At 36.3% G+C, this 23,342-nt stretch overlaps 1 protein-coding gene across 3 annotated transcripts in view; it reads right to left on the reverse strand.

Moving 5' to 3' along the window:
• CABCOCO1 (ciliary associated calcium binding coiled-coil 1) overlaps positions 1-23,342 on the reverse strand; it is a 126,912-nt gene that overhangs the window by 84,333 nt on the left and 19,237 nt on the right. For 2 of the 3 annotated variants that reach the window (XM_082854518.1, XM_082854517.1), the window contains exons 4-5: positions 9,071-9,215; positions 4,172-4,244 (exon numbers count right to left, since the gene is read on the reverse strand). In XM_082854518.1, coding sequence (XP_082710644.1) covers positions 4,172-4,244; positions 9,071-9,215 — 218 coding nt within the window. Of the gene's footprint in view, positions 1-2,727; positions 3,183-4,171; positions 4,245-9,070; positions 9,216-23,342 lie in introns of those variants that run through there. The other variant, XM_082854516.1, reaches the window with a different exon arrangement.

The raw sequence follows: 23,342 nt of genomic DNA on the forward strand, positions 1-23,342 counted from the left end.
TGCTCTACGTAAGCAGCAGAAGGTAAACGGACTAAATGGTGCAGTTGCTCTACTTGCTTTCATTATTTTCCCCCTAAAGCTTCTCCCATTTCTGTATCAATTGAGGATGCCTAAATAAATGCAGCATTAACTCTGTAGCATCTTCTCAGTACATATGGGGCTGTAGTTTCATCAGTAATCTATAATTTTAGATGTCATAAAAGCTCTTATCTACAGCATTATGAATTTTGAAAATTTTGGTCTTTTATGGGATTTTAGATGGAAGAGGAGTTGTACATGTGTGCTTAGCTCACTCTTTTGATAAAATCACTATTCCCTTTTGCAAAAGTTCTTCCTGCTGCTTTTGGGGACCTATTCATCCTCTGTCACCCATTCAATACAGTCAACTTGGGTCTTCTAATAACATTACTCCTCTGGCCATAGTGACTAATTGAGAGTGGATGCATGACACAAGCACAGACAATAATACTGGGAGGAAGAATGTCTCTTTCTTTTGGAGTTGCTAAACTGGAGCTGCCTCTTTCATGTCTACCACCAGCTGAAGGAAGCCTGTCTGCAGTAGAAGGGAACAAGGCCCTTCAGAAAAAAGAAATGAAAAAAGTCTAGGAGAGATGAGAGACTGAACCACTTGCATGCATACACACACCCACATGTGTTTACATACACACTCAATAACATTGTTGACTACTTAGATCCAGTTGGCTTTAGTCCAGCTTTCATCCCCTGCATTTACCAATTAGTGATCTAATAATATACCCCCCACTTTTTAATTAATTATTTTGAGTGGAATTCCTTTCACTTGCACCAAAAATATAAAATGCACTTCTGGCTAACTCATTTACAACCTTTAGATTTCCTCTTAGATTTCACTTGTTACTGGAAACCACCCTATTTTGTAATTACTTATGTAATCATCTCTCTCCTCTCATTTGACAATAAACTCCTTGAGGACAAGAATCATTGCTTGTCACTGTGTACCCCTAGAACTTAGCACAGGCCTAGAGCACAACAGGAACTGGATAACATATGTGGAATAATGAATATATAATTGTTAAAGCTGCATCATCTCATTTTAGTAGATGCCTGTCAGTAGATACATGGTTAGAACGATGACTTAGGGTATCTGCTATGAGTTTTTTGACCATCATCATTGCTAATATCCAATAGCATTCTTTGTGTGCAAGTATTCACTGCTTCTTCTAGTTTTCAGGTAATAAAAGCAAAGGACATAGCAGTTTCCAGGTTTCTGGGTGGGTCCTTAAGGCCAAAGAAAAAATATATTCCTTAAGGAGATTCTGGTTCCCTTACAGTTCTTAAGTCTGTGGATCTGTGGTCTAATTGCATTGTCAAAACAATAGATTTGGAGAGCTCCTGGCTTGGGTGCTTAAAAGGGAATCCTCATCTCTATAAATAAAATAAGTGTCACACAGTACTTCATCCACTAAGATGGCTACAACTACAGGTATCTGCTGCCTTCGTTTTCTGCTCCATTCTGTCATTATTCTAGCTCATTCTAGTTGTTTACTGCCTTTTTCAATGTATATTGTGAACAACACTATTATATGCGAACGATTGAATGAACTACAACACATGCTGCTTACAGAACTATACCTATTAGATTTCTAGATTATGAAAAATCTCAGATCAAGAACAATGACTTACCGAAAATATGCCTCTAAGGTGTAACATGAAATATCTTGTAAAAGGTGAGTAGAAATTGCTAGAAACAATTGTTAAATTCAAAAATACAAATTCAATTTTCTATAAACTAAAACCCAAGAAAAGTATGAATATGATTTATTTATGTTCTCTATTAGTAATTAAAATTAATATTTAGCCATTATTCTTAGAAGCAATTTACATGTTTTCTTAAAATCATCTATCCACAACTAAGAAAGAAACTAAATTTCGTCAGTGTTATCTACCTTGAATGCTTGCCTGAGATTTAAATTTGGAACATTTATATGGCTGTTGTATGGCCCTTGTTTGGTTCCAGAGCCCTGAGGTCAGTATGAATAACTACATTAGTGGGGCAAGCCTCTGCTTCCTCTATGAAAGGTTGTTAATTTAAAAAATGGTATTTGCACCAAAGGTTATCAGACACTTCTAAAATGTCATAAAATATTGTAGTATAACACTTGCTTTGGTTAATCCTTTAAAATTCTATGAACGGGTTAATTCCTTAAGACCCAATATCCCTTCCTTAAGGACTTTTTTTTTATAGCTCTGGTCAGCTTGGGGAAAATACAAAAGACAATAGAAAATAAATGAGCCAATCCTTGTCTGCTTTCTCCATTTTATCTTTCCATAAGCATAAATGTCACCTAAATATAACCTTACAATGGAGAAGAAAGGCACGATTGTGTAATTAACAAAGGGAAAAGGGAGTTCTTTATGAAACTTTTTTTCTTGATGATTCTAAATGTCTGCATATGCTGCTATTGAAGCCACTATCATTTTCCCAAAGTTTTGCTGAATAGATGAGATAGGATTGTATTCCTAACAGATAATTACTGCAATGCTGTCACACTGTATGATGTAATTCTGACATGGAAACTTTGTCAGTGAAACTTCGTCAAGTGACACCTAATTTAAGCTACAGTATGAGGAGACTGCAAAGGAGAAACTTTAAGGAAAGTCAAAAGCAAAAAGGGTTCCTTGTTTTCCTTCAGCTCATTTAAAAGGCCAGCATTAGAACAAGTACCCAAGTGGAGACTGTGACACAGTGACTGAGGTGTTTAATGAAGTAAGCAATTTATAAAGTGCAGAATAACAATACTAGGGGAGACAGAACATTTGGCACATTCCATCTGGTTCTTAATATCGGGGAAATTATAAAGATAATGTAAATATCCCCTTATTCACTTTATTTATTTTTTAATAAATTTATTTTATTATTTATTTATTTTTGGCTGCGTTGGGTCTTTGTTGCTGCACATGGGCTTTCTCTCATTGCGGCAAGCGGGGGCTACTCTTTGTTGCAGTGTGCGGGCTTCTCATTGCGGTGGCTTCTCTTGTGCAGCATGGGCTCTAGGCGTGTGGATTTCAGTAGTTGTGGCCCATGTGCTTCAGTAGTTGTGCCTTGCGGGCTCTAGAGTGCAGGCTCAGTAGTTGTGGCGCACAGGCTTAGTTGCTCCGCGGCATGAGGGATCTTCCCGGACCAGGACTTGAACCCGTGTCCCCTGCATTGGCAGGCAGATTCTTAACCACTGCACCACCATGGAAGTCCCATCCCTTATTCACTTTATGTCTGACCATGGCCATTCCCATCTCCTGTATTTCTAGGCAGTACAGCCTCCTCAAGCAGTTGAGAATCTAAGGAGTACTTCTGATGGCATCTTTAGCCTCCTTAAGATGTTCTCTTACCCAGATTCATTTCTAGTAAATACATATATGTGATTATATGTAAGGCTGTTCAAAAGTATCTTTAAGTAGACCATTTCTTGTAGAACTGCTATTATATGCACTGTCACTGAATCACTTATGTCATATTACGAGGGGTTATTATGTCCTGCATTATACTATATGCTGTGTAGAAAAATAGCACACGATCCTTGCCTTCAAGGAAATTACAGTTGGATTATGTAAACTATATCAATCCACAGGAAACAATTAGGAAACCATAAACATGGTACAGATTTACATGCTTATTGGTGTGCTCAGAGTAGCCAGTATTCAGCAGAAAGAGATCAATTGGAATAAAATAATAGAACATGATTAAAGAGTTTGTCTAAGCCCTTCCTTTGAGATGTGATGCAATTAAGGAAGGTCTGCTTCATTGAGGAAGTGGGATTTGAATTAGGTCTTAAACAATGAGTACACTGAAAATAAATATGAAATTAGAAGAGATTTAACAGAATTAATTTATCTCACTTTTCCTGATTTTATTTGTATGAAGACGTACATACTCTATCCAACTGAGCTTTATCAAATAATCCATAAATACATAAAGTATACATGATTAACAATACCTTTAATGCCAAAAGACAGCTTACTTTCTTAATCCAAAGCTCACTCTATGTAATTATTCTTTTTGCAAACTACTAGTTGGTTATATTAACACTTGAGTAATCTTGACAAGAAGTTGCTTTCGGCTGTTAAAGATCCAGATGCTGATCAGCATGCATTAAGTGATTCAGCTTAATTGGTTCCATCTAGATAAATTACTTACCTCAGTTCCTATCACAATTTCTTCCCTGGCAGAGAAGAACAGAAACTCATACAGCTTGTAGTGTTGAAATAAGCTGAAATACAAAATAAATGTGGAAAGCTGATAAGTTTATTTCAGGAAAAAAGAGCAAATATGTAAGAATATTTATTACAGGAAAGTTGTTTGAATTGACCAAGCTAAAGATATTGAACACTAATATGAAGTTAGCCACCTCCTTTACTCCAAAATAAGTTGCCCAGAAATGCTAAGCAATTAAAGGTTTATTTTTTTTGAGACACTGACAATATAACATAGTACCTAAATTAATATCAGTAAACTAATCTGTGATGAATGGATAGGTTTGGGGTAGATTTCATCTTGACTTTTCCTGGCTCACAACCAAATATTGCACTGCCTCTAAATAACACCAAACTTCACATTCTTTTTCATGTTTGCTCCAAACTGGAGTCAATTTCCTCTCATATGAATAGCACTGAATTCTATAGGCTACTTCCATATCAATTACTTCTCACATTCTCAAACTGTTTCAAGATTAAGGTAATTTCTGATAACACCTGAAGAATGATGCAACATTAACTGAAATACTTTTTAGATGAATGATTTTCTTGAAGAATATTCCATTACACATCAAAGAGAAGAATTAATTTGAGAAAGATAATTTCTTTAGTTCCTACCCGAAAGACTAAATGGTCAGTGTATAAAAACTATAAAGAGCTAAAAGAGCTTAAAAATATATAGTTCAAGTAAGATTAAAGATCTCAGCAATGTGTTACTGAGAGTTAAAAATTTACTGAAGGGTTGACTTCTAATATCCTGTTTGTGATAATATTTGAATTTTTCTAATTCTCTTCCTGCTGGTTGGGAAAATTAATAGACTCATAATACAGCAAAATGCCGAAGAACAAAAAATTGTCTTAGTGGTTTCTCTTTCACTCTGGTGCCTTTTGCTATTTAAGAAAATTGATTTTAATATAACTGAGAAATTAACATTTGCAAAATGTAGCTACAGAGCATGTATAATAATGGCTTCTCCTGAATGCTGTAATGGATCAAAGTTTCAATTCATTTGAAATCAACGAAGAAATCCTCAGGCAGCTGGGTCTCTCTGAGTTATATTAGCAGTTGATCTCACTACTAACACAATCCATTAAACTGATGGGTGTACAGACTCAGTCATGGTTTGTTTTGTTTTGTTTTTGACTACATTCAAATTAGTCATCAACATACAGAAAACTAGCTTAGGTTTTGACATTACTTTGATCTGTTGGCTAGAAAATACAACAAGATTAGTGAAGTTTGATGATTCAATGAAGCAAAATAAATTCAAACTCTCCTTCCCTTACATTGGTTACCTAGAGAAAGCTTCAAGGTTAAAACTATTACATTATCAGTAACTGACTTTGAGTAGAAAAATTAAAGAGTGTAGAATATTTTGGAAATAGCTTGGCTTCTTCTCAGTTAACTAGTCTAAAACTTTCCTTTCCCCATCTTGTGTCACACAATGAAGTCAATTCATAAATCTTCCTTCCTGCAATTTCATAATCTTTCCACGTTATTCTCCTTATTGCATACAGTTATTAGATTATCCCATACCAAAAAAGAAATTCACTTCTTACAATGAAAATAAAATGCATGACTTGGATGCAGTGGCCAAAGATACAGGGTTGGGCAAGGCCAGGACTACAGTGAGACATACAAGGGGAGGGGGGGCCACCAAAGGGAGGCACTTACTCAGGGGCATGTCAAGTCATACCACCATTGCTTTGCTCTGGTCCCCACCAACAGCTGGGGTTCTCTCACATTACCAGGGAGCTATTAAATGGCCTCACATGGGAACAAAGTGACACTTCTGTTATGGGAGTGTATTTTTTCCCTCTTCCTTTGGACTCCCAGCTGACTCAAGCCCCTAGACTATTTTTGTCAAACATCTTGTCTTGGTCCTAAATCAAAGGGAGACTACTCAGAATGAAAATGGTCAAGACATCTGGCTCCAGCCCAGGAAGGACATTTGTGTGAAGAGGTGTTTTTTTTCTTTTTCCGGTACGCGGGCCTCTCACTGTTGTGGCCTCTCCCGTTGCGGAGCACAGGCTCCGGACAGGCAGGCTCAGCGGCCATGGCTCACGGGCCCAGCCACTCCGCGGCATGTGGGATCTTCTCGGACCGGGGCACGAACCCGTGTCCCCTGCATCGGCAGGCGGACTCTCAACCACTGCGCCACCAGGGAAGCCCCTGAAGAAGTGTTTTAGAAGTGTTTTCTTATATTGAGTATATGTCTGTGCACTTTACCTTCATCTGATTTCCAGGGAATACATAGAATATACAATGACAGAAATGTCCTTGAACCAGATACATGTCTAAATGACGTCTTATATTAAAAAGCTATGTATATGTTATGTAAGTAGATTACTCAGTAGCAATGCTGGGGAGGAATTTTGGTATTCATTTTCTCAATTCACAGACACATCATGGAATATACAGTGTAGACTCTATTAAGAGCATCAAATGAAATTTCAATTTTTTTAAGCTTTATTTATTTATTTTTTAAATTTTTGGCCACGCAGCATGTGGGATCTTAGTTCCCTGACCAGGGATCTAACCCATGCCCCCTGCATTGGAAGCATGGAGTCTTAACCACTGGACTGCCAGGGAAGTCCCCGAAATTTCAATTTTATTGTCAGTTAAGTTTCATGTGCTATAGGTCACATTCCAAAACACGCACTCCCAAAACTGACTAGGGCTTTCACTGGTTGATTAAACTTAATTATTAGGTTAAACTGAAAAATGGTTATACATTTTTTGATAACTGAGCTAGCTTCATATTTAGAAAACTTCTTTGCAGTCATTAAAATGAAAAGTATTATATGATTTAATTGACATTAAACTTGCATTTGTGGACACATGAGACATTCTGAACAGGTGTTGCAGAAAAGCACATTTCTCTTGACACAACTTCAGAATCAATTCCAGATATCCTACTTACCAACTGATATTTTAATTTCTGTGACAGAGACACTTAAAACATGTAATGTCTTTGAAATCACAATATAAAGATTAAACAGCATAAAAGCTAGTTCTGATTTACTTTATTTGACTAAACTTTCAAATATTACTTTTTTTTTTTTTGGAGAAGACAGACTAGGTATTTTTGGTGTGTGAAGTTACCCTGGTTAGGGTCAAAAGGTGACTAACACTGACAGGATATCCCCTCTTCACTTAACCATTTTCTGAATGTCAATAAAATGTCAAGAAATACGCTGATGAACATTTGTCCAGAAAGATGATATGAAAGAGAAAAGAGCTGCCATCTTTCACCATCTAGAAAGTGCATGGGTTTTGGTGCTGTGGTTAACTATCAGTCCTGGTGCCCATTATAAAACTCCTGGGTTGAGAGCTCAGCTGAAAAATGTATTCTGCAAGAGAGACCTGGAAGCCTCAAATGGAGAGAGAAGGGAAAGAAGGATGCTCTACAAATGTGCAGAGAATTCCCCCTGCCCAGTGATTTCCAAACTCTGATGGGCAGAAATACCTTGGGGAACAAGTTCTCCTCCAGCTCTGGGTTTCCACTCCCTTCCCTCCCCGCCACACAAGGATCTCCCTTTAATTGATATGAAGACTACTGTGGCTTTTAGTGAGAGACACACATTAGGAGGTATACTGTAACATTAAGAAGTCATATTATATCAAATGCTATTACGTAAAAATATATCATACACCATTATTAATTCATGCCAGAAACCAGTATATAAACCTTATCATATTAAACACATTAGTTTTTTAAAAACTTCCAGGCTACAACCAGGATCCTTGCCAAGCAAATCATGAGCATGTCTAGACCATCATACAGCACCATTTATTTTAGAATTGTAAAACGTAAAGTTGGAAAGTACTGCAGTATATAGTAACAGAGGAACAAAGAAATTCTGCAGAAACTTTTAGTTAGGCAAAAGAAAGATTTTTACCAACTCTTGTTTAAATATTTGTTAACTTAAAAAATGTCCCTTGGGAGAGATGCAAAACTCTAATGCAGACCTTGTGACAGATCATATAAAAAGACAGATTACTTAGTTCAACAATGAAGAATCACTGTAAGAAAAATACTTTCCCTCCATCCACCATCATTTTCGAAGCACAAAGAAAGACTTAATGAATTTAATTGGTCAATACTACAAATATTTCAGGGTATATAATAAATTTGAGGAAGTATGTATATAAATCTCTTCAATTTCTAATATAAAGCATTTAAAATAAACGTTTAAATGGAAATGTTACTCTTTAAAATGTAAAATTTTAAGGTCAAGGTCAACTACCTGTACTATAGTCTATTGTAATCAAATCTGAATAATCTGAAAGTCATTTGATTAATAAGAACAGTATTATTTAGAGATTCAGAGAAAAAAATTCTTAGCCAAGAATTATAGATCTAAATGAAATTATGCTTATCAAACATAAACTTCTTTTTAAGAATGCAAGGAGGGCTTCCCTGGTGGCGCAGTGGTTGAGAGTCTGCCTGCCGATGCAGGGGACATGCGTTCGTGCCCCGGTCCGGGAGGATCCCACATGCTGCGGAGCGGCTGTGCCCGTGAGCCATGGCCACTGAGCCTGCACCTACGGAGCCTGTGCTCCGCAACGGGAGAAGCCACAACAGTGAGAGGCCCGTGTACCGCAAAAAAAAAAAAAAAAAAAAAAAAAAAAGAACGCAAGGAAAGCCAAAATGTTCAATGTCCTGGTTTTTATTTATTGGATGGATGATTTGAATATTATCTAATTATCGGTTGGGTTAATTACTGCAAAAATTTTGTAAATGTCTAACTTCATTAAAAATTGAATTAGCTTCTATTTAATAGACATTTTCTAGAAAACATAAAGTGAAAACTAAATGCTACTGAAAAAAGTCCATACCTGATTTTCAAGTAATCAACAATAGCATTGGCTTGTTTTACATCAAAGATATTCCATTCCTCATTTTTTTGTGAATGGGATGGTCCTATTTCAGCCATAACTTCTCTGAGCCATTTTATGCTGTCTTCTATGGACATATGCAGTGCTGAAATAAAATCCAAAGAAGTCTAAAGCATTATTTTCATAGATGTTTTGGCAACAAAATAACCCAAGACGTCCTTAATGTGTAACAATTCCATTTTTCAGTATTTGTGAGGACAAATGGTAAAACTATTGCTGTTTGTTTATGCTAATAATTACATTTTATGTAAAAGAACAGGAGCTTACACACCCAACAACTGTAAATTACCTTAATGCTATACAATTGTCTAAAGAGTTTGTTTCCATTTTAAGATGCAAAAAAAAAAAAGAATCCTCAATCTATCTAAAGATTACTTTAGAATGGAAAGGAAAAATTTTTTATAATCTTAGATTAAGAGTATAGATAGAAACGACACAAGGTTGGTTGGGTTAGCTGGTAAGGAAGGCCTACAAAGTGGACTCAGCCACTGTAGACAGCAGAACCAAACCCAGAGCTGAAAATGCAAATGAACAGAGTCAACTAACACTCGGCTTTAGTTGATTGTTACCATGTGGGAATTTGGGCCTGAAGATTTTCAGTGGATGCCAGAAATATGGATTTTTATGTAAAAATCAAGATTTTTTTTTTCTTTTCCAAGCTACAGACATAACTTATGTAAGCTGTTTCTCAAATGTATGCCTGATGGTGGTGGTGAGAGCCAGATGACAGTGCAAAAAGAGTGACACTGACACCACTTTGCCACCATTACCAAAAATAAACAAGTCAATGATTGTGGTCTATTCTCTCGCAATTAAAAGCAAACAAACAACAGAGCAAAACTATCTTCTAAGGCATCTGTCTAGTTGAAAAAGAAGTAGATAAGTGTCAAAAGCCTTGGACTTAAATTTTATAATGTGTATAATACAAACATTAACCTCCATCTTCTTTTCATATTTTTACTTGTGGCAGACAAATATTATTTACAATACACACACAGCTCCCTGCATCCTGAGGAGAATCCAGGTAACTGGAGTGTCCAAACAGTCCTTTGCTGACAAGTGAGGGGTGTATGGACACGAGACTGAACAGCATGGAGGTGGAGAGTTGAAAGGCTCTAGCAAAAACAAGGTTGGATTGGTTGCTTGGAGGGGGTGATTGTCAGCTGGTGGCCAGGATGAGGGCCTGGGGGAGAACTGTGATGAACAATGTGAATCCCACCTTCCCAATCCCAACCAAACTTCTCTCTCTCTTAGGAGACCATTAGTAAACTTTCCAAGTCTTGTTAATGGGGTGGCTTTTTCAGGGAAGTAGAAGGCGAGAGTGCAGAGGAGTTATGAGAACACAGGCTGATTGTCAGAACCAATTATTTCTGGGTTACATAGCTTCTCTTTCTGGGATATAAGTGCTAGGTCCCCAAATTACTAATAAAATGACAGTAAAGTAATTTAAAATTTTGGAAGACACTATAAACACCAACTTGTAATTTGTTTAGTCTAGATTCTTTTCTATGTGTAGGAATTAGAAAAGCATAAAACTATATAACAATTAAAATCTGGTTTAATGAATGACAATTAGTCCAATTCTCATGGCCTCCTTCCAGATCCTGTTTTATGTCTGTCAGATACATAGAATTATTACTGGATAACTAGGCTTTCCTGTATCATTCTAAGTGGAGTTCAATTATTACTGAACATTTCTTTTTCTTTTCTTAAAATTTATTTTTTAATTTATTTATTTTTGGCTGCGTTGGGTCTTCGTTGCTGTGCGCAGGCTTTCTCTATTTGCGGCGAGCAGGGGCTACTCGGTTGCGGTGCACGTGCTTCTCATTGTGGTGGCTTCTCTTGTTGCGGAGCACGGGCTCTAGGCGCACTGGCTTCAGCAATTGTGGCTCTCAGGCTCTAGAGCTCAGGCTCAGTAGTTGTGGCGCACGGACTTAGTTGCTCTGTGGCATGAGGGATCTTCCCGGACCAGGGACTGAACCTGTGTCCCCTGAATTGGCAGGTGGATTCTTAACCACTGTGCCACCAGGGAAGTCCCTATTTCTTTTTCTATGATAAACTTCTTTTGAAAATAGTAAGAGTAATTTCAGAAATGAAAAATCTGTTGGATAAAAGCAATTAAGAAATGAATGGATTAAAATCTGAATCATTTTATTAATAAAACGGTATTAATTAGAAATGCAGAGAAAAAATTTAGATGATTCTAATTCTAGATGTGATTATACTTACCAAGCACAAAAATAAATTTATATTACTATTTCCTTAAGTTAAAATATAACTGACTCTTTAAAACTGTTTTTCTATGTCTAATGTCTTTCTACAGATAATGGCTTTAAAAATTAGGAAAGTTATCATTTCACTTATCTAACTGAAATGTTTGCCCTTTTAAAAATCACATTTAGTGATGCGATTAAAATATGAAAGACTAAACCAATTAAATACTAAGGGCTGTTAGAAATAAAATTTATCCTTGAAAATTTAGGGTAATGAAAGAACATACTATACTTATAATTAGCTGGAAGATTTAGATTGGTACCTCATAACTGCCATTTACTACCTAGGTAATCTGAGTTTCATTTTCCTTATCTGTGAATGAGAATAATACCAATTCTCAAAATAATAGTGCTATTGTGAAGATCAAATAAGGAATGCATGGGAAACTCCTGGTAAACTGAAAAGATACATATACATTACATGTATATAGTGCTTTCTAGAATTTAGCCCAAAGCCAGGCACATCTCACGTGGTCAGGAGGATGGGCTCTCGCTCTCTGGGGTTCAGATTTAACCTCTCTGAATCTCATATATTCTTCTCATTTTTAAAATGAGGAGAATAATGGAACTATCTTATAAGACTGTGCATGAATTAAGTGCAAAAGTATTTGGAAAGCAAATGGCACTGTGAGTGACACAAGTTAATCCTGTATAAATGTTAGTTATTATTATCATTATCATCATCATCATTCCTGTTTGGAGGAAAAACAATTCAACTTCATAGAACTAAAAAGCATTCTATGGTTATTTACCACATTCATGTTATATAGAGGACAATCAATCCTGGCCCATCGACCTAGATAGAGGCCAAATACCCAGTCTAATACTCTACATCCTGTCCTTGGTCAGGCCCTGGAAAAACTGAAACTCAAAACGTATATTATTAAGGGACTTCCCTGGTGGTCCAGTGGTTAAGACTTCGCCTTCCAATGCAGGGGGTGCAGGTTCAATCCCTGATCAGGGAGCTAAGATCCCACACGCCTGGAGGCCAAAATATCAAAACATAAAACAGAAAGCAATATTGTAACAAACTCAATAAAGACTTTAAAAATGGTCCACATCAAAAAAAAAATCTTAAAAAAAATACCTATATACTGTTAAGATAACTGTACAAATTCTACGTTCCATAATCTTTTAGTTTGATCTACTTTGATTCCAGGTGGGTTGTCTGCAGAATATTTTGTGGATAATGTAGCACAATCTGAGACAAGGGATAGATCAGAAACCGAGTCGGTATAAAGTAACAGTCCCCACACTAGAATTTTATTAGTAACCGTCAGCCACACTACAGCTTACAGCACAAACTGTGCTCTTCGGTGCTTTTTCTCTGAAGATGTTGCCGGATGGGATGGGAGTGCTCACTATGTGCTCAGGACTCCACCACCTCTTAGTTTAAGTATAAACATACTTCATCTCCTTCCCTGGCACACTTGGCTAAGATTACATTCTTTCCTGATGGTAACTATAACCTTGTTAGCTTGAAAGGTTTGAGAGGATTTTTTTTTTTCTGCCAGAAGGAAAACTAGATCCCTTGCTTTTTTCCGGTTAGGTTTTACATACGTACTTTCGCTCTCTCATAGTTTATGAGTACTGGGATGGATCGTGCTCAAGTTTTAAAAATTCATTTTTGAACTGATATCAACAATATAAAGTTTCACATAAAAGAAATATTCATAAGTTATGTTATGGAAAACGTTTAAAATGGAAATCTCTTGTCAAACTTGTAATGTGAGATCCATGAAATTTTTCTACTTTCCTTTATTCTGTTTCTAGTTTGTGAATTCTCAGCTCAGAGGTTGCAAAGCTTAAGACTGTTCATGTCATGTATTTCTTTTTACAATTTAATTCATAGATGACATATTCACATGGTTCAAAAAATATATGTGAAGATGTATTGTGAGAAGCCTTCCTCCAGTCCTGTTGTCCATGTGCCCAGTTCCTACACCCTTTGCACAGAAAATTTTATTAGTTTTTTCTGTATTCTTCCAGCATTTCTTTGTATATATAAAGACATAGACAAATACTAATCCTGTCTGTTTTATAAACAAAAGAATACAATTCTGCACCTTACTCTACTCAGTAACAACATATGATACCTAGAAAACCTTCCTCATTCTTTCCTTTTTTACCGCTGCACAGTATTCCAATTTAGGGATAGGCTACTCCCTACAGGTAAAGTTTTAATTTTGGAGTAGTTTTAGATTTACAGAAAAGTTGCAAGAATATCACAGAGACTCCCCATATACCTCATGCACAGTTTCCCCCATTGTTAATATAGCTATGGTACATTTGACACACCTAATGAGCAAATAGTGATATATTATTATTTAAGTTCACCCTTTGGATTTCTTTAGTTTTTTTTTTTTTTTTTTTTGTGGTATGCGGGCCTCTCACTGCTGTGGCCTTTCCCGTTGCAGAGCACAGGCTCCAGACGCGCAGGCTCAGCGGCCATGGCTCACGGGCCCAGCCGCTCCGCGGCATGTGGGATCCTCCCAGACCGGGGCATGAACCCGTATCCCCTGCATCGGCAGGCAGAATCTCAACCACTGTGCCACCAGGGAAGTCCCCCTTTAGTTTTTATTAAAGCCTTTTTTTCTGTCCCAGGATCCCCTCCAGGACACATTACATTTAGTCGTCATGTCTCCTTAGACAGCACAGTTTCTCAGATTCTCCTTGTTTTTTTTTTTTTTTTTTTTTTAACAGTACTCGGGCCTCTCACCGCTGTGGCCTCTCCTGCTGCGGAGCACAGGCTCCGGACACACAGGCTCAGCGGCCATGGCTCACAGGCCCAGCCGCTCCGCGGCATGTGGGATCTTCCTGGAACGGGGCACGAACCCGTGTCCCCTGCATTGGCAGGCGGACTCTCAACCACTGCGCCACCAGGGAAGCCCTTTCCTTGTTTTTAAAGGCTTTGACAGTTTTGAGAAGTACTGGTCAGATATTTTGTAGTATGTTCTTAAATTTGAGTTTATCTGATACTTCTGTCATGATTAGACAGGGGTTAAATGTTTTGGACAGGAAGACTACAGTGCCATTCTCATCACATTATATCTAGGGTATTGCTATTTAACCTGGCTCATCACTAGTGGTGTTAGCCTTAGTCACCTGGCTGAGGTTGTATCTCTACTATAAAGTTACTATTTTTCCCCCTTTCCATACTGTCCGCTTTGGAAGGAGGTTTGCAGCCCTCACTTAAGGGGTGGCGAATGGTGTTCAACTTGTTGTGGGTGAAGTATCTGCATAAATTATTGGGAATTTTACATGGGAGATTTGTCTCTTTTACCCCAGTTAATTATTTATTCAGTCATTAATTTCCATCAGTATGGATTCATGGATGTTAATTTTATACTTTGGATTATAATTCAATACTATGTTATTTCATTCAAATTATTTTAACTGGGCGCTGGGAGCTTTTTCAGTTGGCTTCTCTAATTCTTTGACATACCCCCATCATTCTTGACAAACCCCCATCAGTGTTTTTTTGGCACTTCCTTTTGGCCACTACAAGAAACCCCCAGGCTCACCTTTTATGTTCCCTGCTCTAGGTCTACAATCAGCCATTTTTCTAAAGAGTCCTGGTTCCTTTTCTTGGAGAATGAAATTATAATCCAAGAACTGGGACCTGGGTGGTATGCTCACTGCCACTGGATGTCATTGCTTTTTGGCCCTCTTTGTGAACAGATCTAAGAAGTATGTGTATATATGTGTTTACACTTAACTATACAACTATTCATCTGTGTATCTATTAAGTTAAACAAGAATTCACACTGATGTTTTCAGTTTATGTGTCTAATCTTTTGCTTTTTCAAACATTACTGCAAGTAATGACTTTACATACATGTCAGGTTACACGTGTGCCAGTGGATATATAGGATAAATTCCCAAAAGTTGGATTGCTAGGAAGAGACAATACATTTGTCAAAGAGACAATACATTTGTAAATTTGATAGACAGCTGCTAACCCACATTCCACAAGGGGTTTTTACTTCCATTAAACATATAGAGAATACTTGTTTTCTTACAGCTTTAACAGCTGAGAATGCTACCAACATTTCACAGTTTTGTCAATTTGATATATGACAAATGACATTTCCATATAGTTTTAATTAACATTTTTCTTATTATCTTTAAGGTTGAACTGTTCATTTGTTTAAGAATCATTTGTATTTCTTTAGTCATATCCTTGGCATACTCTTCTATTGCACTATTGGTCTTTTTCTTCTTGCTTCTGCATGCTCTTTTTATATTACAGAACGTAATTGTTTGTTGATGTCTGAGATGCAATGTTTTTCCCAGTTTCTAATTCTTATTTTATTTTGATTCTGGTATTTTTTCATTGCAGACTTCTGGCTTTCATATATCAAATTTAACTATCTTTGTCTTTACGGCTTCAGAATTTTGAAGCACAATTATAAAGGTCTTCCCCATCCAAGGCTATAAATAACTTAACCCATGTTTTTCTCTAACATTTTTATGGCTCCACTTATTTTACATTTAAGGGTTTGATCCATTTGGATGTATTCTGGTTTATAAACAAAGACAGGTTTGAATCCAATTTCATTTTATTTTTTTCTTGATGGATACCCGGTCATCCCAGTATTATTTATTGAATAATTATCTTTTCACCACAGATTTGAAATGCCATTTTACCAAATACTGAATTCCAGTGATTGGGTCAACTGCTTAGCTTTCTGTTGTGTTCCTTTGGTCTATTTAGTGATTCACCACTGTGTCCAAATACTTGAGATTTTGTAACACTACTACTAGTACTACTACTACTAAGATACGCTAAAGCTTGTTACACTTTTAAAAGGCAGTTTTTCTGGCTATTTCTGTTTTTTTATTTTCCACATTTTTTTGTTAGAATCACCTTGCCTAGTAACCCACCTCTAGGCTAAAACATTAACAAAAAACTGTTGACATTTTTATTGGCATATTCATATTATAAATTAACTTGGCGAGATTTAGCATTTTTATGATGTTAGGTCTTTCAAAGAACATTGTAAGTTTTTTCCAAATGTTAAAAACTTCCGGGCTTCCCTGGTGGCGCAGTGGTTGAGAGTCCGCCTGCTGATGCAGGGGACGCAGGTTCGTGCCCCGGTCCGGGAGGATCCCACGTGCCATGGAGTGGCTGGGCCTGTGAGCCACGGCCGCTGAGCCTGCGCGTCCGGAGCCTGTGCTCCGCAATGGGAGAGGCCACAACTGTGAGAGGCCCGCATACCGCAAAAAACAAAAAACAAAAAACTTCCTTTGTGGCTTTAAAATTCTTTGAAGTTTTCTTCATACAGGGCTTGCACATTACTTTTTTAAAAGTTTATTCTGCATAGTTTCTATTTCTTGTTAGAGCATATATATTTTCTTTCACTAAATCTTTTATCTTTGTTTTCATACATAAATATTAAAAATTATACAGTGAAACTGACTTTTCCTTTTGGTGTACAGTTCTATGAACTTAAACCCTTGTAAAGATCATGTAACCACCACTACAATTGTGATACAGAACAGTTACATCACCTCAAAAAACTCCCTCATGCTATCCTTTTATGTATGCTTCTCACCCCAGCCTCTGGCAAACACTGATTTGTTCTCCACTGCTATAGTTGTGTTCTGTTGAGGATTTCCCATAAATCTAATGATACAGTATACAATCTTTTGAGACTGACTTCAATTCAGTATGATGCTACTGAGACGGATCCAAATTGTCGTATCATGGTTCAATCACTTTTATTGCTGAGTAGTGCTCCATTGTATGGATATACCATAGTTTGTTTACCTGTTCATCTATTGATAGACATTCAGTTTTGAGCACTTATGAATAGAGCTGCTAGACAACATTCGTGCACAGGCTTTTGGGTGAACATATGCTTTTCTTTCTTTAGAGTAATGCCTAGGAGTGGGATGGATGGGATATAATTTTATAAGATGCTGCCAACTATTGTCCAGAGTGGCTGTGCCACTTTGCATTTCCACAAGCAAAGCATAAGAGTTCTAGGTGCTCTGTGTCTTTGTCAGCATTTGGTATTGCCAGTATTTTTTAGTTTAGCCATTCTAATAGTTGTGTAGTCGTTTCATAGTGGTGTTTTTCTTTTCTTTGAACATCTTTCTTTTTTTATTTTTTATACAGAAGCTTCTTATTAGTTATCTATTTTATACATATTAGTCATAGTGGTTTTATTTTATATTTCCCTAATGACAAATGATGTTGAACAACTTTTAAGGAGTTTATTTGCTATCCTTATATCTTCTTTGGTGAAGGGTTTGTTCAAATTCTTTGCCCATTTTTAAAATAAGATAAACTTTATTTTGGAAAAGATTTATATTTATAGAAAAATTACAAAAATAGTATTGAGAATTCCTGCACACTCCACACAGTTTCTCTTATTTTTAACATCTAACATTATCATGGTACCTTTATTTACGACTAATAAACCAATTTTATATATTACAATTAACTAAAGCCCATATTTTATTCAATTTCCTTAATTTTTACTAAGTGTCCTTTTTCTGTTCCAGGATCACATCCAGGATACCACATTACACTTGGTAGTCATGTCTCCTGAGGTTCCCCTAGATTGATAGTTTCTCTGACTTTTCTTGGTTTTGATAACCTTATCAGTTTGAAAAGGACTGGTCAAATATTTTGTACAACGTTCCTCAATTTGGGTTTGTCTGATGGTTAAACATAAGTTATGGGTTTTCATGGCTTTGTCCATTTTTAATAGGGTTGTTTGTTTTCTTATTGTTGAGTTTTGAGAGTTCTTTATATATTACAACTACAAGTCCTTTTTCAGACATGTGATTTGCAAATATATTTTTTCCCTGTCTGTAGTTTGTCTTTTCATTCTTTTAACAATGACGTTCATAAAACCAAAATTTTAAAATTTGATGAAATCCAATTTTTTTTATGGGTCATGTTTTGGGGTTCACTTCTAACAACTTCTTGATAACCCAAGGTCATGAAGATTTTCTCCTATGTTTTCTTCTAAAAGATTTATAGTTTTATATTTTAAATGTATATCTGAGCCATTTAGATTTAATTGTATCAAGTGAAAGTTCAGGTTGAAGTGTATTTTTTTCAAAATAGATGAGCAGTTGTTCCAACAACATTTATTGAAAAGGCTACCTGGTTCCACTGAATTGCTTTTGCATATTTATAAAAAAAAAATCAGATGACCATTTTTGTGTGAGTCTATTTCTGAATTCTGTCTTCTGTTCCATCAATTTATGTGTTCATCTCTTCACTAATTCCACACTGATTTCATTACTGTAACTTTATAGTAATTCTTAAATTGAGTGGTAAGACGGATGCAGCTTTACTCTTATTTTTCAAAAAATTTTTAGCTTGTTTTAGGTCCTTAGCCTTTCCATATAAATTTAAAAAATCAACGAGTATGTCTAGAAAAAATCCTGCTGGGATTTGGATTGATACTGCATTAAATCTACAGATCAATTTAGAAGACTTTTTTTTTTTTTTTTTGTGGTACACGGGCCTCTCACTGTTGTGACCTCTCCTGTTGTGGAGCACAGGCTCTGGATGCACAGGCTCAGCATCCATGGCTCACAGGCCCAGCCGCTCCACGGCATGTGGGATCTTCCCGGACCGGGGCACGAACCCGTGTCCCCTGAATCAGCAGGCAGACTCTCAACCACTGCGCCCACAGGGAAGCCCTAGAAGACATCTTTACCATGTGGAGACTTCTAATCCAAGGACACAGTATGTTTTTTCATTTGTTTAGGTTTTATTTCTTTTATCATCATTTTAGCATATAGATTGCGTACATTTTGTTAGATTTATACTCAAGTACTTCTATTATGTTTTGAGTTATTGTAAATGATATTATCTGTTAAAATTTTGGTAACCAATGTACATTGCTAGCATACTGAAATACAACTGACTTGTGTGTTTTGACCTTATTCCTGCAAATTTGCTAAACTCATTAGTTCTAGGAATTGTTTTGATTCTGTGTAATTTTGTACATAGAGCAACATTTCATCTAAGAACAGGGACTGCTTGATTCCTTCCTTTCCAATCTGCATGTATCTTATTTCTTTTTCTCACCATACTGCACTTATTGCTAAAACTCCTATTCTTATGTTGAATAGGAGTGGTAAGAGAAGACATTCTTACCTTGACCCTGATCTTATGGGGAAAGAATCTGGTCTTTCTACCGCTAAGTATGATGGTGGCTTTTTTGTAGATATCTTTTATGAGGTTGACAAATATCACTTCTTTTCTTAATTTTCTGACTTTAAAAACATACTGAATGGATGTTGTATTTAGTCAAATGCTTTCTCTGCATGTATTTACATGATCATGTGTTTTTTTCTTCTTTCAACTATTTACATTGATCAGATTTTCAATACTGAACCAGCATTGAATTTCTGGGATAAAGCCCAACTGGGCATGCATATTATTCTTTTTATAAATTGCCTGATTCATTTTGATGACATTTTGCTGGGAATGTTTTTTATGTTCATTAGGGATATTGCTCCGTAATTTCTTCTCCTTCTCCTATCCCTACTACGCCACCTTTCCTCTACTTTTTCTTTTCCTTCTCTTTCTTCTCCCTCTCCCTCACCTCTCCTTCTTCTCTCTTTCTCTTTGTCAGGTTTTGGTATGAAGATAATTTTAGCCTCATAAAATGAGTTAGGAAGAGTTCTTTCCTCCACTACTTCTGGAAGAGGTTATGTATAATTGGTGGTATTTCTTCATTAAATGTTTAATAGAATTTTCCATTGAAAACATCTGGGACTGAAGAAGTTTTTCCAAAAGTTTTTAGCAACAAACTCAATTTCTTAAATCATTATGGGAATATCAGGTTGTCTATTTCATCTTGGGTGAGTTTTGTTAGTTTGTGGTTTTTGAGAATTGGTCAGTTCCTTTTTGTTTTCTAATGTATGTATATAATTAGCATTCTCTTAATATTCTGTAAATGTCTGCAGGATCTTTAGTGATACCCTTTTTTTATATCTGATAATAAGAACCTGTGCCTTCTATTTTTTTCTTAGTTTTGCTTCTTGTTTATCAATTTTATTGATCGTTTCAAAGATCCTGATTTTTGTTTCATTGATTTTTCTCCATTGGTTTTCCATTTTCAATTTCATTGATTTCTGTTTGTTATTTCTTTCTTTTCTGCTTGATCCATGTCCTTTTTTTCTGGCTTCTTAAAGTTTAAGCTTATTCATTTTAGACTGTATTCTTTTCTAATATAAGCATTTACTGATAGAAACTTCCCCCTTATCATCGGCTCAACTGCATCACACAAATTTTCATGTTTTATTATCATTCACTTAAAAATCTTTTCTAATATCTGTTGAGACTTTCTCTTTGACTCATGGACTTTTAAGAACTGTGCTGTTTAATATCCAAGTGTTCAGAGATTTTCCTGACATATTTCTATTATTAATTTCTTGCTTAATTCCATTATGGTCAGAAAATATATTTGTATAATTTCAATTACTTTATTTTATTTACTTATTTATTTTTAAACATCTTTATTGGAGTATTATAACTGCTTTACAATGGTGTGTTACTTTCTGCTTTATAACAAAGTGAATCAGTTATACATATACATATGTCCCCATATCTCTTTCCTCTTGCATCTCCCTCCCTCCCACCCTCCCTATCCCACCCCTCTAGGTGGTCACAAAGCACCGAGCTAATCTCCCTGTGCTATGCGGCTGCTTCCCACTAGCTATCTATTTTACGTTTGGTAGTGTATATATGTCCATGCCACTTTCTCACTTTGTCCCAGCTTACCCTTCCCTCTCCCCGTATCCTCAAGTCCATTCTCTTGTAGGTCTGTCTTTATTCCCGTCTTGCCCCTAGGTTCTTCGTGAACATTTTTTTTTATAGGATTCCATATATATATGTGTTAGCATACAGTATTTGTTTTCCTCTTTCTGACTTACTTCACTCCTACCTAAGGAGACAAAAGACCGGTATGCAGAAAATTATAAGACACTGATGAAAGAAATTAAAGATGATACAAATAGATGGAGAGATATACCATGTTCTTGGATTGGAAGAATAAACATTGTGAAAATGACTCTACTACCCAAAGCAATCTACAGATTCAATGCAATCCCTATCAAACTACCACTGGCATTTTTTCACAGAACTAGAACAAAAAATTTCACAGTTTGTATGGAAACACAGAAGACCCCAAATAGCCAAAGCAATCTTGAGAAAGAAAAACGGAGCTGGAGGAATCAGGCTCCCTGACTTCAGACTATACTACAAAGCTACAGTAATCAAGACAGCATGGTACTGGCACAAAAACAGAAATAGAGATAAATGAAACAGGATAGAAAGCCCAGAGATAAACCCATGCACATATGGTCACTTTCATAAAGGAGGCAAGAATATACAGTGGAGAAAAGACAGCCTCTTCAATAAGTGGTGCTGGGAAAACTGGACAGCTACATGTAAAAGAATGAAATTAGAACACTCCCTAACACCATACACAAAAATAAACTCAAAATGGATTAAAGACCTAAATGTAAGGCCAGACACTATAAAACTCTTAGAGGAAAACATAGGCAGAACACTCTATGACATAAATCACAGCAAGATCCTTTTTGACCCACCTCCTAGAGAAATGGAAATAAAACCAAAAATAAACAGATGGGACATAATGAAACTTAAAAGCTTTTGCACAGCAAAGGAAACCATAAACAAGACCAAAAGACAACCCTCAGAATGGGAGAAAATATTTGCAAATGAAGCAACTGACAAAGGATTAATCTCCAAAATTTACAAGCAGCTCATGCAGCTCAATATCAAAAAAGCAAACAACCCAATCCAAAAATGGGCAGAAGACCTAAATAGACATTTCTCCAAAGAAGATATACAGATTGTCAACAAACATATGAAAGAATGCTCAACATCATTAATCATTAGAGAAATGCAAATCAAAACTACAGTGATGTATCACCTCACACCAATCAGAATGGCCATCATCAAAAAACCTACAAACAATAAATGCTGGAGAGGGTGTGGAGAAAAGGGAACCCTCTTGCACTGTTGGTGGGAATGTAAATTGATACAGCCACTATGGAGAATAGTATGGAGGTTCCTTAAAAAACTAAAAATAGAACCACCATACGACCCAGCAATCCCACTACTGGGCATATACCCTGAGAAAACCATAACTGAAAGAGTCATGTACCAAAATGTTCATTGCAGCTCTATTTACAATAGCCAGGACATGGAAGCAACTTAAGTGTCCATCAACAGATGAATGGATAAAGAAGATGTGGCACATATATACAATGGAGTATTACTCAGCCATAAAAAGAAACAAAATTGAGTTATTTGTAGTGAGGTGGAGGGACCTAGAGTCTGTCACACAGAGTGAAGTAAGTCAATTACTTTAAATTTAAGGTTGTTTTGTGACCCAGGATACAGTCTACCTTGGTGAATGTTCCATACACACTTGAAAAGAATGACTATTCTATTGTTTGGGGGTGTACTGTTCTCTGAATGTCAATTAGATCCAGTCAGTTGATGTTGTTTTTCTTTTGGTTTACCCTGTTTGTGGCCTAGTCAGCATCGTGAATTTATAGGCTTATGTCTTTTGCTAAATTTGGGAAGTTTTCATCCATTGCTTCTTCAAATGTTTGTTTAGCACTGTAGTCTTTCTCCTTTTGGGACTCTGATGATATGTATATTAGAACTTCCATTGTCCCACAGGTCCCTGAGGTTTTGTTCATTTGCTTGCCAGTCTTTTTTTCTCTGTATTGTGCAGATTGGATAATTTCTATTGTTCTATCTTCAAGTTCACTGATTTCTCCATTCTGCTATTGATTCCATCCAGCGAGATTTAAATTTTGGTCACTGTACAATTTGGTTCTAAAATTTTAATGTTTCTTCTTTATACCTTCCATTTCTTTCATGATTCTTTATATTTTAACATTTGTTTCAACAATATGCATAA

Source organism: Leucopleurus acutus (genome assembly GCF_964270905.1).
Source record: "Leucopleurus acutus genome assembly, chromosome: 14".
Classification (NCBI taxonomy): domain Eukaryota; kingdom Metazoa; phylum Chordata; class Mammalia; order Artiodactyla; family Delphinidae; genus Leucopleurus; species Leucopleurus acutus.